Genomic DNA, 15,593 nt, shown 5'->3' with positions numbered 1-15,593 from the left:
ACCTAGGTGATGGTCATAGCCCTGGGCTTTTTACAAAACTTGAAAAACAACAAAAACAATTTCTTAGTTTCATTTCTTAATATTGCAATCTTAGTTTAAAATAGACATAGAAACAACCCCAATTTGTGGAAGTGTAAATTGAGATAGTTCAAACTTAAGCACTACAATATATACTCCTAACTCCCATATATATCTCCCGGTAGAAAATCGACCTTGACTCCTTGTTGGGTATTACTATTGCAATCGACTATTTCATAACCTTGATTTGAGGTGTGAATTGGACAAGATTAGGCATCCATTACATTTTCTTACGAACACCTTCGCATCCTTTTCCATATCGATCCAGTAGTAGCTGGCTTTGATCACCTTTTGAACCAGTGATTTTGTGCCTGAATAATTACCACATGTGCCCTCGTGAATTTCCCTTAGAACATACTTGGTATCTTTTGGTCCTAGACATATCACTTGTGGGCCATCAAACGTTCTCCTGAATAGGGTTCCGTCTTCGGACAAGCTAAATCGGGCGGCCTTCGTATGTAGGGCCCTTAATTCTTTTGGATCCTAGGGCAGTTTTCTAGTCTTAAGATATTCTACATATTTGTTTCTCCAATCCCAAATCAGGCTTGTAGAGTATATCTCAGCATGACCTTCTTCCACAACCGATCTTATGAGTTGTACGACTGCTCCCAAGTTGAGCTCGTCGTCTTCGACCGACGACCCTAAGTTAGCTAGGGCATCGGTCTCACTATTTTGATCCGTAGGAACGTGTTGTAATGTCCACTCCTTGAACCGGTGTAATGTTACTTGCAACTTATCCAAGTACCTTTGCATACGTTCTTCTCTAACCTCAAATGTTCCATTAACTTGGTTTACCACTAGAAGAGAGTCGCACTTAGCTTCGATCACCTTTGTCCCCAAGCTTTTGGCCAGTTCGATACCTGCAATCATGACCTCATATTCAGCCTCATTGTTAGTCAATTTCATAGTCTTAACAGATTGTCTAACTACGTTTCCTGTTTGGGGCTTCAATACGATTCCAAGTCTGGACCCTTTTGCTTTTGAGGCATCGTCTATAAAGAGGGTCCAGATTCCTGAGGGCGTCCCCGAGTTTACCAATAATTTTCGTTCGACCTCAGGTATTAGGGATGGCATAAAGTCGGCCAAGAAATCTGCCAAAATTTGAGATTTAATGGTTGTCCGGGGTCGATATTCAATATCATACCCGCTGATTTCCACAACCCTTTTGTCCAATTGTCCCGAGAGTTCGGGTTTGTGCATTATATTTTGCAACGGGTAAGTAGTCATGACACATATAGGATGGCACTGAAAATATGGTTTCAGTTTCCTAGAGGTGCTTTGCAAAGCGAGCGCCAATTTTTCTAGGTGAAGATATCTAGTTTCAACATCAGCTAAAGTCCTACTAACATAGTATCTTGGAAATTGCATACCTTGTTCTTCCTGGACCAGGACTCCACTTACCATTTTCTCTGATACTGCCAAGTACAGGTATAGTTGTTCGTCTGCCTTCGTGTGTGAAGCAGTGATGGGCTCGATAGCTATCGCTTAAGTTCCTCCAAGACTCGTTAGCATTACGGGGTCCCTAAAAAGTTGTTCTTCTTCTTTAGTAGTGAGAAGAATCGGTGGCTCTTATCGGAGGACCTCGAGATGAACCGCCCTAGGGCAGCTATGCATCTGGTTAATCTTTGCACGGCCTTCTTGTTGTCCATGACCGTGATATCTTTGATAACTTTGATCTTGTTAGGCTTGATCTTGATTTCCTGGTTGGATACCATGAACCCGGGGAATTTACCTAATCCAACTCAGGACGCACATTTCTCTAGGTCCAGTTTCAACTTGTACTACTTCAATATGCTGAAGGTCTCCTACAAATGTTTTAAATGGTTCGCTTCTTGCAGGGACTTAACCAACATATCATCAATGTAAACTTCCATCAATTTTCCTATTTGTTCCTCGAACATCTGGTTTACTAGGCATTGATAAGTGGCATCGGCATTCTTTAATCCAAATGGCATCACGTTATAGTAGTATGTGATGTACTTTGTGATGAAGGATATTTTTTCCTAATCATCCTGGTCCATCCGTATTTGGCTGTACCCGGAATAGGCATCGAAAAAACTGAGGATCTCGTGGCTAGCCGTGGCATCAATCATGCGATCAATGTTGGCCAGAGGTAAAAAGTCCTGGGGACACGCCTTGTTCAAATTTTTATAGTCTACACACATTCTTAATTTATTCCCCTTTTTAAGGACTACCACCACGTTTTCTAACAAACCTGGGTACTTAACTTCCCGAATGGACCCTATTTTAAGGAGTTTGGATACCTCGTCCTTGATGAAAGCATGTTTGACCTCGGACTAGGGCCTTCTCTTCTATTTGACCGGATGGAATTTCGGGTCCAGGCTTAGCTTGTGGGAGGTTATCTCTGGGACCAAGTGAAATAATCTATGTTAGCTATAAGAAATTCAATGAGTTTTTTCCTGAGCTTGGGAGTTAACCCCCTACTCAGGTATATCTTCTGATGGGGTAGATGTTCGATCAATATGGCCTATTCCAGCTCCTCGGCCGTCGATTTAGTGGCACCGAAATCATTAAGAACTATAAAAAGTTGGGGAACCCTATAATCATCGTCTTCATCATTCCCCTGTTTATCCGGTTGGGTCGTGGCCGGAGTCGATGATTGCTATTTAGCCTCTTGCTTTGTACCTAAACTTGGTTCCTTTGACGTTGTGAGTGTTGATACCTGAATCACTTATTCGACTGCAAACATCTCTTTTGCGGCTGGTTGTTCTCCATAAATTGTTTTAATCCCTCCTCGCATTAGGAATTTTCACACTTAGTGAAGAGTCGAGGGCACTACCCTCATGTTGTGGATCCATGGCCTGCCAAACAGGCATTGTACCTCATGTCTCCTTCAATCACATAAAACTTGGCCTCCTAGATGGTCCGGTGGCATTCACTGGTAATGTTATCTCCCCTTTAGTGGTTTCATATGCCATGTTGAATTCGTTCAGAACTCGAACTGCAAGCACAATTTGATCTTGTAGGACGAGTTGCTCTACGACCCTCGACCGAATGATGTTGGCCGAGCTACCTATATCAATTAACACATGCATAACTCAAGATTTATATATGAGTAAAGATATTACTAGTGCGTCATTTTGGTGCTGCAAGATCCCTTTAGCGTCCTCATCATTAAAAGACAAAGTTTCCTCTGGTATGTACTCTCGAGTCCGTTTTTACCTTGTGATTGATTCTTTGGTGCGCTTTAACATCGGCTCTTGAGGGATGTCGACCCCACCGATGATCTTGTCAATGACATGTTGAGGTTCTTCTTGTTCAATCTGCTTGTTAGAATCCCTATTTCTGAAATGATTCTTGGCTTGGTCGCTTTGGAATTCTCGAAGGTGTCCGTTGTTGAATAACCGGGCTACCTCCTTCCTCAATTGTCGGCAATCCTTTTTTTGTGGCCGTGAGTGCCATGATATTTGCACATATAGTTCGGATCCCTTTGAGCTAGATTGGTTTGTAGAGGTTGAGGCCATTTGCTGTCCTTGATGCGTCTGATAGCTGACACGATGGCAACAACATCAACATTAAAGTTATATTCTGATAACATCGGTGTTTCTTTAGGCTCGACGGGCCTATCAAAACCATTCTTGCTCATGAGACCCTGATTATTCTGACCTCAATCATTTCTCCTTTCATTTCACACAATATTTCGTCCATACCCACTGCTTCTTCGATCTCTATTGTAGGGCTGGTATCGATCCTTGCTTGACCTCGGTTCACGGTCGATATCTCTCTTAGCTTTGTCGATGGATCTAACGGATAAACGGACCCGAAAGGAGCCCCAAGTTAATCGTCCTCAACTCTGATTTTTGATTGATATCGGTTATACACATCAGCCAAGTAACACTCGGATACTGTATCAGATTCTGCTTCAACTACTATAAAGCTGCCGAGCTTCGAACATTGAGTCCTTAGGTGAAAGCTTGAACAGCCCAATCATCGGCGATTAGTGGTAGATCCATCCGTTCCATTTGAAATTGGGACACCAACTCTCTGAGCATTTCATTATCCTTTTGTTTTACTTTGAAAAGGTCTGACTTCCTGGTTTCGACCTTAATAGCCCGGTGTGTGCTTTCATGAAGGAATCTTCAAGTATGGCAAACGAGTTAATAGAATTAGCAGGTAAGTTGTGATACTATATCATAGCTTCTTTTGACAGGGTCTATCCGAATTTCTTTAGCAAGACAGACTCGATCTCATCATCCTCCAAGTCATTCCCTTTGATGGCGTATGTCTAGGAGGTAACATGCTCGTTCGGATCGGTCGTTCCGTTATACTTAGGAATCTCGGGCATGCAAAACTTCATAGGAATCGGCTTAGGAGCCGCACTCGGAGGAAAAGGCTTTTGTACGAACTTCTTGGAGTCCATGCCTTTCAATATCGGCGGCTCCTGGGATTTGATCAACCCTGGAATTGTAGGTTTCCACCTTCTTATCATTTGCCTCAATTTTTTTCTCCCCCGAATCTATCTTTTTTGTTAGTTCCTCGAGCATCTTCATGATTACCGGGCTGGTCCCCCACTCCTTCTTTTCGATCTCTCTAAGACCGGTTCATCTCTGTTAACAACTTCCCGTAATGGTTCGGGCTCAAATCTACTTGGTAGGTGGCTGTGGTTCTGGAGCTGGGCTATCGCCGCTTGTTGAGCCTGTAACATTTCGAAGATTACCCGCAAGTTGATTCCACCGTCTTCGCCGCCGTGTACGCTTTGTGCAACTGATCGAATATCCCTACGGATGTTGTCCTCAGGGCCGGTAGGCAAATTTGCGTTGATGGCCACATGCGAGCTAACGTTAATTGGGTCTGCGGCCAGAATTCTACCGAGGTCGACTTGGGGCACCTCGTTTCCGGGTGCTACGTTATCGTTTTCGCCATGGTGGCCGGACTCATTGTCAACATGTAGGGGTGCTGATTGGGAGTCCGACATTTTTAATTTCAACCTGAAAGCAGAGACACTTCAAAGAATAAGTGTAAAAAGTGTGTGTTATGGAAATTTGTATCAAATAACTACTATTATCCTTAGCTCCATGGTGGGCGCCGAACTGTTTACCCTTAAAATCGGATAACAATTAAATATGTATGTGATTTTAAGGATACGTGGATTAAATTGATACAAAGTAATGAATTGAATAACAATTGAAATAAAGTATGATAAAGTAAATTCAAACCACACTGATTGAACAGTTACAACCTTGGGGTTGGGGGGATGGGGGGAGGGCACCCTTAAACAAAATGCACTTTGATCGGTGTCAAGACACAGTTGACTAAGAACTTAAAGAGAAAATAACTGTATATTGCTTCTGAATGATTGTTATTATGCCTTGTACAAATAATCAGACCCCCTTTATATAGTAGGAGAGTCCTACTTTAGGTACAATTTTATAAAAGGTAAAAATCTCATGATTTGCTGATTTGCCGGTTCCTTATTGATTCGTGCCGAGATTCCCGTCGTGATACTCGGATATTTCGGCCTTATGTTATTTCGGTCTTCTGTTGGTTATACAATGTTTCCTCGAGCTCATTCGTGGTCAGGGTCGATTCTGAGATCTTGGACCCGATGTTCTCGAGGACGGACATTCTGACCTCGTGTTCTGGCTCGATGGAACCTGGGGTCGATCTCCAATCCATCACGTTCCAAGCCCGATCGGTCATGCAGTAGACGAGCCCAATTTCGACCGTATACACATTTTTAGTAGTTCTCCACAACAGATGCCAACCACTTGTGATTCGTTAATCCTTTCAAGCCAATAAAATGAGCTGGATGAAAGCCTAATTTACCGATAAAATCTTTCTTTTAATAACAAGTATGGACGGCAAACTCTCAAGAAAATGGATATCATTCTTTTTCACTTGCTCAGCTTAGTTAAGCTTTCAATCAATGACAAGTAGAATTAACTCACAACTTTCCTTTAAATTATGGACGACCTTAATTATATATATATATATATATATATATATATATATATATATATATATATATATATATATATATATATATATAAAGTTACAACCAGATACTTTATGTGGCAAATTAAAACCATCTACACTTCAAGGAATTCTTTGGTATGAAAATATGAATTATCATGGTTTGGCACTGAGTGTGTTAGTGGACCATAGTGAAGTAGGCACAAGTTGGTTATTGATGCAAAATTTGAGAAAGGTATCTTTCATTCTCCACTCAGCCTTACCTAAAATGGCTAACAATAATGAAACGGTAACTTGTGTTACAAAGGTAACATGTGCTGTTTGAGTGATTTAGAACAAAAGGTTTCCTTCTTTACCTCTTTTTCACTAACTCAACTCATTTGGGATAAAGTGCAATAGCTACTTACAAATAGATTCAAAGCCTTTGCCTGAATTCATTTTACAAAAAGTTATAGTAGAAAGTTTAGGGAGTACATGACCACTACTTCAAAATAATTTAAGGGTTTTAGCCACATTTCTTCACGAATGACGAATAAATGCAAATAGAGAAGCTAAGTAGTATTGTACTTTTAGAAAAGCAAGTGCAGAAACTCCAACAGTGAACACATAAAATGTAATTGACTTGTACTATTTTCTCTGGTACCAAACATCAGTAGTTTTAACAAATTGAATTTGTTTCAAATAATTTGTTGCGTTAAAAAATAGGAAAGTTTATAAACTTACCCTTAGTGCTCCATTTAGTAAAATTTTAATTAAGTGAGACGTTTAAAAAAGATCATATAAAAGTTAGTCTAGACAAAAATTATTTTGATTGACAAATACAGGTCTCTAAAAGAAATGCCAAACTTTATTAATTCATTCTTTAGTGGAACTCAACAAAGATCATGACTAGGTCCTTGACACTCATTTTGATTCGGCAAATCCTTGATTGTGATTTGTGTGTTGTTAGTGATGGTAATGCTAGGTTTAGAGGACAATGCACATGCCAATTTCGAGAAGCCAAAGGTTTCCAAATTCATTGGCTAAGAATGCATAGAACCTAATATAATAATAATTCGTGGTATTTTTATGCATAGAAAATATTCGGAGGCAATGTAGGACGAAGGTGTGTAATTTGAAGCAAAAAAGGGACAAAATAGAAGCAATGCCACAAAGTAACGCCCTGGGTAGTGTGGGGCGCTACCCGTGGCACAGAAATCAAACCATAAAAATTTCCAGCGCCAGGACTAGCGCCCACGCTACCCTGAGCGCTCGGTGATGGGAAGTCTTCTATTTCGCACGAGGCAAAGTTATTTCGGCTCTATACACTCCGAACTCGTATAAAAGGGGTCCTAAACATATTTTGGAGGCGGGGGAGGAGAACATTTTAGAGAGGACCTTTTGACCAAGGGAGAGCACGGAGCCATTGTGGAGGCCGAGTTTCATCTTTTCTTCCACCGAACTTAGTAATTCTTATATTTATTTGTTTGATTTGTTGTTTGACTGTCATGTATATGTGGAGCTAAATTTCACGTTCTAGGGTGATGGTTCTTTCATGAGCATTGTTATTTGGATATTGATTTTGATTTCTTGATTTATCGTATCGATTTATTTATACAATCATGCGCTTAATTATTTGATTGCTTGATCACAAACTAATGCTATCTAAGACTCTAGAGTTGAACTTGAAAGTGAGAATTCTTGATTGCATATAGGATTGAGTAAAGCAAGTTCTCGAACCCGGGCATTGGAGAATAGATTCGCAGTTAGGGTAGACATATATTATAGGATCGCCTTGCTTGGTTACTATAGGGGGATTATAAATGCATTCTTGTTGATTCTGCCTCTATAGACATATATGTGTTATGTTAACTTGAATAGACGAGTAAGAAATCGATAGATTCTTATGAGTAATATTAACCCCATCAACCAATAAATCAGATAAATTAATTAGTTAATTCTAGTAAAAGATACAATAGGATTGCTAGATAGCCCATAACCCTAGATCGTTTTTTATTGCATTGATAACATAAAAATCAACTCGGCCTCTGTTTATAGTTCCCTATTTATTTTTCTTTATTTTAATTACACCGTTTAGAATCAAACCTTCTCGGTTTAATTCTTGTTTAGATTATTAAAATAGTCTAATTTAATTAATAGTTAATCACAAGTCTTTGTGGATTCGATATTCAATTTTTAATCACTTTATTAGATGACGATGCGTATATTTGCGTGTGAGTTTCACTGTAACGTTGACACCGTACGTAGTTTGTAGTCTCTCCTTGAAATGCCAAACTTTGTTTCATTCTTTAGTGGAACTCAACAAAGATCATGACTAGGTCATTGACACTCATTTTGATTCGGCAAATACTTGATTGTGATTTGTGTGTTGTTAGTGATGGTAATCCTAGGTTTAGAGGACAATGCACATGCCAATTTCGAGAAGCCAAAGGTTTCCAAATTCATTGACTAAGAATGCATAGAACCTAATATAATAATAATTCGTGGTATTTTTATGCGTAGGAATTATTCGGAGACAATGTAGGATGAAGGTGTATAATTTGAAGCAAAAAAGGGACGAAATAGAAACAATGCCACAAAGTAGCGCCCTGGGTAGTGTGGGGCACTACCCAGGGCACAGAAATCAGACCACAAAAATTCCCAGTGCAGGACTAGCGCCCCACGCTACCCTAAGCGTTGGGTGATGGGAAGTCTTCTATTTCGCAAGGGACAAAGTTATTTCGGCTCTATACACTCCGAACTTGTATAAAAGGGGTCCTAAACATATTTTGTAGAGGGGGAGAACGTTTTAGAGAGGAACTTTTGACCAAGGGAGAGCACGGAGCTACCGTGGAGGCCGGGTTTCATCTTTTCTTCCACCGAATTTAGTAATTCTTATGTTTATTTGTATGATTTGTTGTTTGACTACCATGTCTATGTGGAGCTAAATTTCACGTTCTAGGGTAATGGTTCTTTCATGAGCATTGTTATTTGGATATTGATTTTGATTTCTTGATTTATCGTACTGATTTATTTATTCAATCATGCGCTTAATTATTTGATTGCTTGATCATCAACTAAATGCTATCTAAGAATCTAGAGTTGAACTTGAAAGTGTGAATTCTTGATTGCATATAGGATTGAGTAAAGCAAGTTCTCGAACCCGGGCATCGGAGAATAGATTCGCGGTTAGAATAAACATATATTATAGGATTGCCTTGCTTGGTTACTATACGGGGATTATAAATGCATTCTTGTTGATTCTGCCTCTATAGACATATATGTGTTAGGTTAACTCGAATAGATGAGCACTACAAAAAAATTGTTAAATTGTGGCGGTTAATTTATGGGAGTTATAAGAAACTCCCACAATACATTTGTTTTGTGGCGTTTGCGTTAACCCCTACAAAATAATTCTTTTTGTGGCGGTTTATTTGTGGGGGCTGTAAAAGACCTCCACTATATTTTCAATTTATGGCATTTGTTCTAACTTTCACAAAATTATTCATATTGTGACAGTTTTATTGTGGAAGTTTCTGATAACCTCCAGAAATACAAATTTAATTGTCTGCAAAATCTTTGTCATTCGATACAAATTGGAGGCCACTAACTCATGCAATATTTAGTCATTTTTTACCATCTTTTGAAAATCTAATCAAATTGCACATTTTAGTTAAATTTCTACAAATTGATGCAATTTATGCTAATTTTTAACCCTTGTCATTTTTTGTCTTTTCCCCAACATTCAATACATAGTTTACCACCCAACCTTTGGTCCAAATCCCCCTTACACATTTTCTATGGACGATAATAACCTTACACAAGAAACCTTTTTAAAGTGTATCTAGTACCCACCTCCTTTGACCAGATCCTATTAATAAGACATCCGTGTATGTCACGCGTTTGAATTTACATAATTTTAACCCATTACCTTATAATAACTAACCCGACCCTACCCGACCCTAACTGACCCTACCCGACCCACAAGGTAAAAGCGTTGAAACCAAACTTACCCAAGTCAGTACTCAAAATCCGATACATCTAGAAGGAGATACTGTAAAGGCGATTCCGGCGACCATCGTGGATTTCCGGTGGATTTATGCAGTTAATAGGTTAGTAATTTTCTTCTCCTTGCATTACCCGTTTATTTTAATAGTGGGTGGGTTGAACCTAGGTTTTTGTTTTTTGAAATTTCTTCTATTTTGCTTAGGGTTATCGGACTTTTTAAAAGGGGAATCTTTTGTCATTGTCGATATGACTGTGAATTTATCGTCTTGTTGCCTTTACAGATAGTTTTTTTTATAAAAAAGATTTGTCTTGTGTTTGCAAATCGTGTGTAAAGTTAGGGTTTAACTAATTATTGTAATAGCATTGCTTTGAACAATGTGATATGCTCTTGTCTTTGTCTCCACTTTTATATTTCATTTGTATTTCTTTATTTTCAATTGTTGCATGTGGAAAGTCCATTTATTTGTCCCTTCTTTGTTTGCAGATAATGTCTTTTAAAATCATTACCCTCGGGTGGTACCATGATGGGGTATTAGTTTCTGGTAACTTTGCTCGTTATGTGGGTGGTAGTCAAACATTAACTTTAGATGTAGATGTGGACTTACTGTCTCTTATTGAACTGATGAACTACACTAGGATTTATGACTTTCAAAATGTGGCTGAGTTGTATATTTGTCCAATGGATAGGACAGATAAATTGGTAAATATTCTCACAGACAAGGATATTTTAGACATTTGTAATGAATTGGAAGATGGGGATACCTTAGATATTTATGTGACTCATACTGCCCCTTTATGTGTTGTTGACATAAATGAGGCTAGTAAAGGGGTTGGTGGGTCTAATAGTGGAGCGTTTAAGAGCACAACTATCTTAGAAGAAGAGGAAGATAGTGAATTAACTTTAGATGTAGATGTGGACTTACTATCTCTTATTGAACTGATGAACTACACTAGGATCTATGACTTTCAAAATGTAGCTGAGTTGTATATTTGTCCAATGGATAGGACAGATAAATTGGTAAATATTCTCACAGACAAGGATATTTTTGACATTTGTAATGAATTGGAAGATGGGGATACCTTAGATATTTATGTGACTCATACTGCCCCTTTATGTGTTGTTGACATAAATGAGGCTAGTAAAGGGGTTGGTGGGTCTAATAGTGGAGCGTTTGAGAGCACAACTATCTTAGAAGAAGAGGAAGATAGTGAATCTGAATCTGAATCTGCCCCTGCTCATGAACCTACCCCTTCCCTTTCCCCTTCCCCTTCTCCAGAACCTGCTCCTGCCCTTGCACCTTCAAGAGAATAAGAGAGTGGAGTAGATAGTGAATCAGACTTTGATAATAGTGAAGGTGAGGATGACAATGAGAATGATTCAGACTTTGACAATAGTGATAGTGATGAGAGTGATGGAGTAGATTTACATGTTCCTGATGATAAGGATTATGAATCTGATGTTCATGAAGAATTTGTAGAGTGTAGGGATGAACTGAGGAAGTATAGGAGGAAAAGGAGTGAAAGGCCAAAAGATAGAGGTGATATTAACATAGGTGATGCAGGAGTTGATATTGGTTTTGATGAATTAAGAACTAGTAGCAAGCAAGATAGGTACACAGGCTTAGTAGAGACAGATGAGCCTTACTTTGAGTCTTCAGATGCTGAAAGTTTTTCTTCAGATGCTGAAGATGAATTTGATGAAGAACATAAGGAGAAAATGGCTGCCAAGAGGAGGAAGAAAGCCCTGATATTTGATCCAACTATCAATAAAATAACCTGGGAGTTGGGGCTGATTTTTTAGAGTGTTGAACAATTTAGGTTTGCTATTAGTAAGTATGCAATTCAGAAAGGAGTTCAAATTGAAAAGTATATTAATGAACCTGGTAGGTTGAGGGTAAGATGCATGCATCCAAAATGTCCATGAATCTTGGCTGCAAGCAAAGATGGCAGATCCAACAATTTTAAGGTAAAAAGGTATTGCCCTGTCCACAAGTGTTACAAAACAAATAAAAACATGCTTTGCAACTCCAGATACCTAGCAAAGCATTACAGGGATAAGATTGTGTGTCAGCCAAATATGAAAGTTTGGGAGCTAAAGAAACTCATTAAAGATGAACTGGACATGTATGTTGGTAGGTCTATTGTACATAGAGCTAGAGCAAAAATTCTAAAGGACATAATAGGTGATGTGCATGCTGAGTTCAAGAGACTCTATGATTATAGAGATATTCTATTACAGACAGATCCAGGTACAACTTGTGTTGTGAAGGTAGAAGATCAAGGTGAAGGCAAGCTTGTCTTCAATTCATTTTATGTTTGCTTCTATGCTATGAAAAAAGGATGGTCTGAGGGTCGTAGAAGGATAATTGGCCTTGATGGTTGTTTTCTAAAAGGCATTTGTAAGGGTCAACTTCTTGTAGCAGTATCAAAGGATGGAAATAATCAGATGTTTCCTATAGCTTGGGCCATTGTAGAGGTTGAGAACAGTTTCACTTGGACATGGTTTCTGAAGTGTGTGACTCATGACTTAGAGCTTCAAGATGGAAGGGATCTTACTATCATGTCTGATATGCAAAAGGTGAATATATTCTTCTTTTTCTGTTTTCTGTCAATATTTATTTTTTTTAATTTCTGTTTTGGTTGGCAACTAATTCAATTCTTTTTATGTTTAAGGGATTGCTTAAAGCTGTATCAGAAGTGTTGCCTGAAAGTGAACATAGGTGGTGTTCCAGACATATATTAGCAAACTGGTCCAAAGATTGGAGAGGATTAGAGAGGAGAAACAACTTCTGGAGGTGTGCTAGAGCATCATGTGTAGCAGAACTAAATTTTCACCTGGACAGTTTGAATATGCTTGGGAATGGGATATGTGAGAGCCTCTTGAGGTATAACAAGGAAACCTGGTATAGAGCATACTTCAATTGTGACAGGAAATATGATATAATTGACAACAATATGTGCGAGAAATTTAATGCTTGGATACTTGCTTCTCGGCACAAGACAATTATCACAATGTTGGAGGAAATTAGAGTGAAGATGATGGAGAGAATAGGAAAGTTGAGGGAGTTTGCAGATACATGGATATGTGATATATCCCCAATTGCTATGAAGGTGTATCAAGATAACATGGCCCAATCTATGAGGTGTACAATCAAGTGGAATGGTGAATATGGCTATGAGGTTGAGGATACCTCATTAAGAGTAGTGCTGAAGCATTGTGTGAATATGCAAGCTCAAACTTATACATGCAGGTCATGGATGCTGAAGGGTATCCCTTGTGCTCATGCCATTGTTGTTATGCATTTCAAGAACCTTGACCCAATTAACTACATATCTCACTAGTACCATAAATCTACCTATCTGAAGGCATATTCAACATTCATCCAGCCTGTGTCAAATATGCAGATGTGGGCAACATCTAACAATCCACCAATTGAACCCCCACCAATTAAAAAGATGCCTGGCAGATCAGAGAAGAAGAGAAGAAGAGAAGAAATTGAACATCCTACTTCTGGAAAGCTTTCAAGAAGGGGTATGGAGATGACATGTTCAAACTGTGGTGGATATGGACACAACAAGAGGAGCTGCCCTAAGAAAGCAAGGCCTGCAGATTCTACTCCAGCAAATGCTTCATATATCCAAAGATGTGGAGGAAGAGGAAGAGGCAGAGCAAGAGGAAGAGGAACTCCAACTACTTCTGCCCCTGCTGCTGTTGGTAGAGGAAGAGGAACTGCTGCTAGTAGAGGAAGAGGAACTGGTAGTGGTAGGGGAAGTTCTGGGTTTGGACTATTTCAATCAAGCAGTAGGTTCACAAGTTTTTTTGTAAGTAGTTCAAAGTTAATTTTATATCTTGTTTGCTTTAACAACTTTACTGAATATTTTTTGTTTTTGGCAGTCTGGTGGAGGTAAGCCAAGAGTGGTCTCTCATGGTGGTGAAAAGCGGTCCTCGGCAGATATTCTAGAGTGTGCATACAAGTCAAGAAGTGGTGTAAAATGGAATGGTAAACCAGCCATTACTAGAAAACAACTTGAAAGAACTGCTGCAACTCGTTCCAGAACTGCCTCATCTCAATCCAATTTAAGTCAAGCAAGTTCATCATCCCAGCCATCCTAGAACAACCACTGAATTTTGTTATTGTCACTGTTAATTTATTTTGGAACTGCTGTAATTTCCTTTTGGAACTGTAATTTATTTTGGAATTGTTGTTAGGTTAATTCGAAACTGCTATTTAGGTTTGCTGTTAGTGTTGTTATTTTGTTAAGGCAGCCTGCTATTATTTTGGTATGCTGTAAAACTGGGCAGCGTATATTTTTGTTAAGGCAGGCTGCTGCTATTAAGTGACTGTAATGAACACCTTTACTCTATGATGAAATATATTTTTAGTATTGTTTGATAATTTCTGGGCAGATGTGTCTTTAGTGTTGTATGAATGCTGTTATTTTGGTATGTTGTTAAGCATTTTTGCTGTCATTTTTGTATGCTATTATTTCTGGAAAATTTCAGCATTTGAGTTGTATATCAGCCACTATTTGACTGTGTTTCAGTGTTTTATCAGTCACAATTTGAGGTGTGTTTTAACTGCACTATCATCTCACACAGCAACAAAGTCAAACGAAACAACATTAATAATTGCCAAAAAAAATCATTCAACTCACACAGCAACAAACTCAAACGAAACAACATTAACAATTGCCAAAAAAATCATTCAACTCATACAACAACAAACTCAAACAAAACAACATTAACAATTGCCAAAAGATTTCATTTATTTCTAATAAAGGGATACAAAATCTACCAAAATACTTCATTTATTTTCTTACATTATATAACAATCTTTAGAACTACCTAACACAATCAACTTCAACACAATTGCAATTAAAATCAGCACACACAATCTCCTCCAATTTCTTTGGTTTCTATTTTCCTTCAACAATGCATCAAATGCCCTCTTCTTCTTCAGCAGCCCCAAAATCACCATTTTCAAGTGCTCTAGAGTTGAGGGGTCAAACCACTAAAGAAATTACATGCCGATCGTCTGTCCCTCTGAAATATTGAAGAGAGAAAATTATTACGGAATATAAAATCGATTAGAAAAGTACAATTGATATTTATCTCATAAAATGGACATCCGTAAAACCGACAACCTGGATTATCAACACTCCATGACTGTATCACCACAACTTCTTCACCACAATAGCAAAATTTTCTCAGATTATGCATTTTCCCAAACCTTAAAATTGAGCCCTAGAAATTTAACCCTTATGTCAAAAAACAAATAAGGAATAAATAGAAGAAGATTGTAATATTGGCTTCGAGCTTCAAGAAGAGGAATAAATTTTGGCTTCAAGAAGATAAAATTTTCTTCAATTTAGAGCTTTCAAGGAGGAAGAAGAAGATGAAAATCGGGTTAGTAAAGATAGAAATGGGTTAAGGCCCTTTTAATATTTTAAAAAGGGTCGCATGAATGTGTTTTTGACCATTTATTAAAGACAGAAATTGTCTTGAAATAGTGTCCACGCGCTTGGTCCAGCTTGTATTACACACGCTTAGACTTGGTCAAAGGAGGTGTGTACTAGGCACACTTTAGAAAGGT

At 38.5% G+C, this 15,593-nt stretch overlaps 2 protein-coding genes across 2 annotated transcripts; one reads left to right on the top strand and one right to left on the bottom strand.

Annotated features, from left to right (window-relative positions):
* Positions 1-561: 561 nt before the first annotated feature.
* On the bottom strand, positions 562-1,482 carry LOC138882854 (uncharacterized). Its single transcript, XM_070163490.1, has one exon. The coding sequence runs from the start codon at positions 1,480-1,482 to the stop codon at positions 562-564; it is 921 nt and encodes a 306-aa protein (XP_070019591.1).
* Positions 1,483-11,942: 10,460 nt separating this feature from the next.
* LOC138882853 (uncharacterized) lies at positions 11,943-13,341 on the top strand. The gene is made up of 3 exons (XM_070163489.1): positions 11,943-11,965; positions 12,031-12,577; positions 12,673-13,341. The coding sequence occupies exons 1-3, from the start codon at positions 11,943-11,945 to the stop codon at positions 13,339-13,341; spliced, it is 1,239 nt and encodes a 412-aa protein (XP_070019590.1).
* The last annotated feature ends 2,252 nt before the right edge of the window (positions 13,342-15,593 follow it).

Source organism: Nicotiana sylvestris, chromosome 12 (genome assembly GCF_000393655.2).
Source record: "Nicotiana sylvestris chromosome 12, ASM39365v2, whole genome shotgun sequence".
Taxonomy (NCBI): domain Eukaryota; kingdom Viridiplantae; phylum Streptophyta; class Magnoliopsida; order Solanales; family Solanaceae; genus Nicotiana; species Nicotiana sylvestris.
This window is presented reverse-complemented; position numbering and strand designations above follow the sequence as displayed.

Coding starts and splice junctions, on each gene's coding strand:
- LOC138882854 (XM_070163490.1), bottom strand. CDS start 1,482: ATGGTAAGTGGAGTCCTGGTCCAGGAAGAACAAGGTATGCAATTTCCA.
- LOC138882853 (XM_070163489.1), top strand. CDS start 11,943: ATGGCAGATCCAACAATTTTAAG. Junction 11,966..12,030: donor GCAGATCCAACAATTTTAAG/GTAAAAAGGTAT, acceptor TTGCAACTCCAG/ATACCTAGCAAAGCATTACA. Junction 12,578..12,672: donor TCATGTCTGATATGCAAAAG/GTGAATATATTC, acceptor TTTATGTTTAAG/GGATTGCTTAAAGCTGTATC.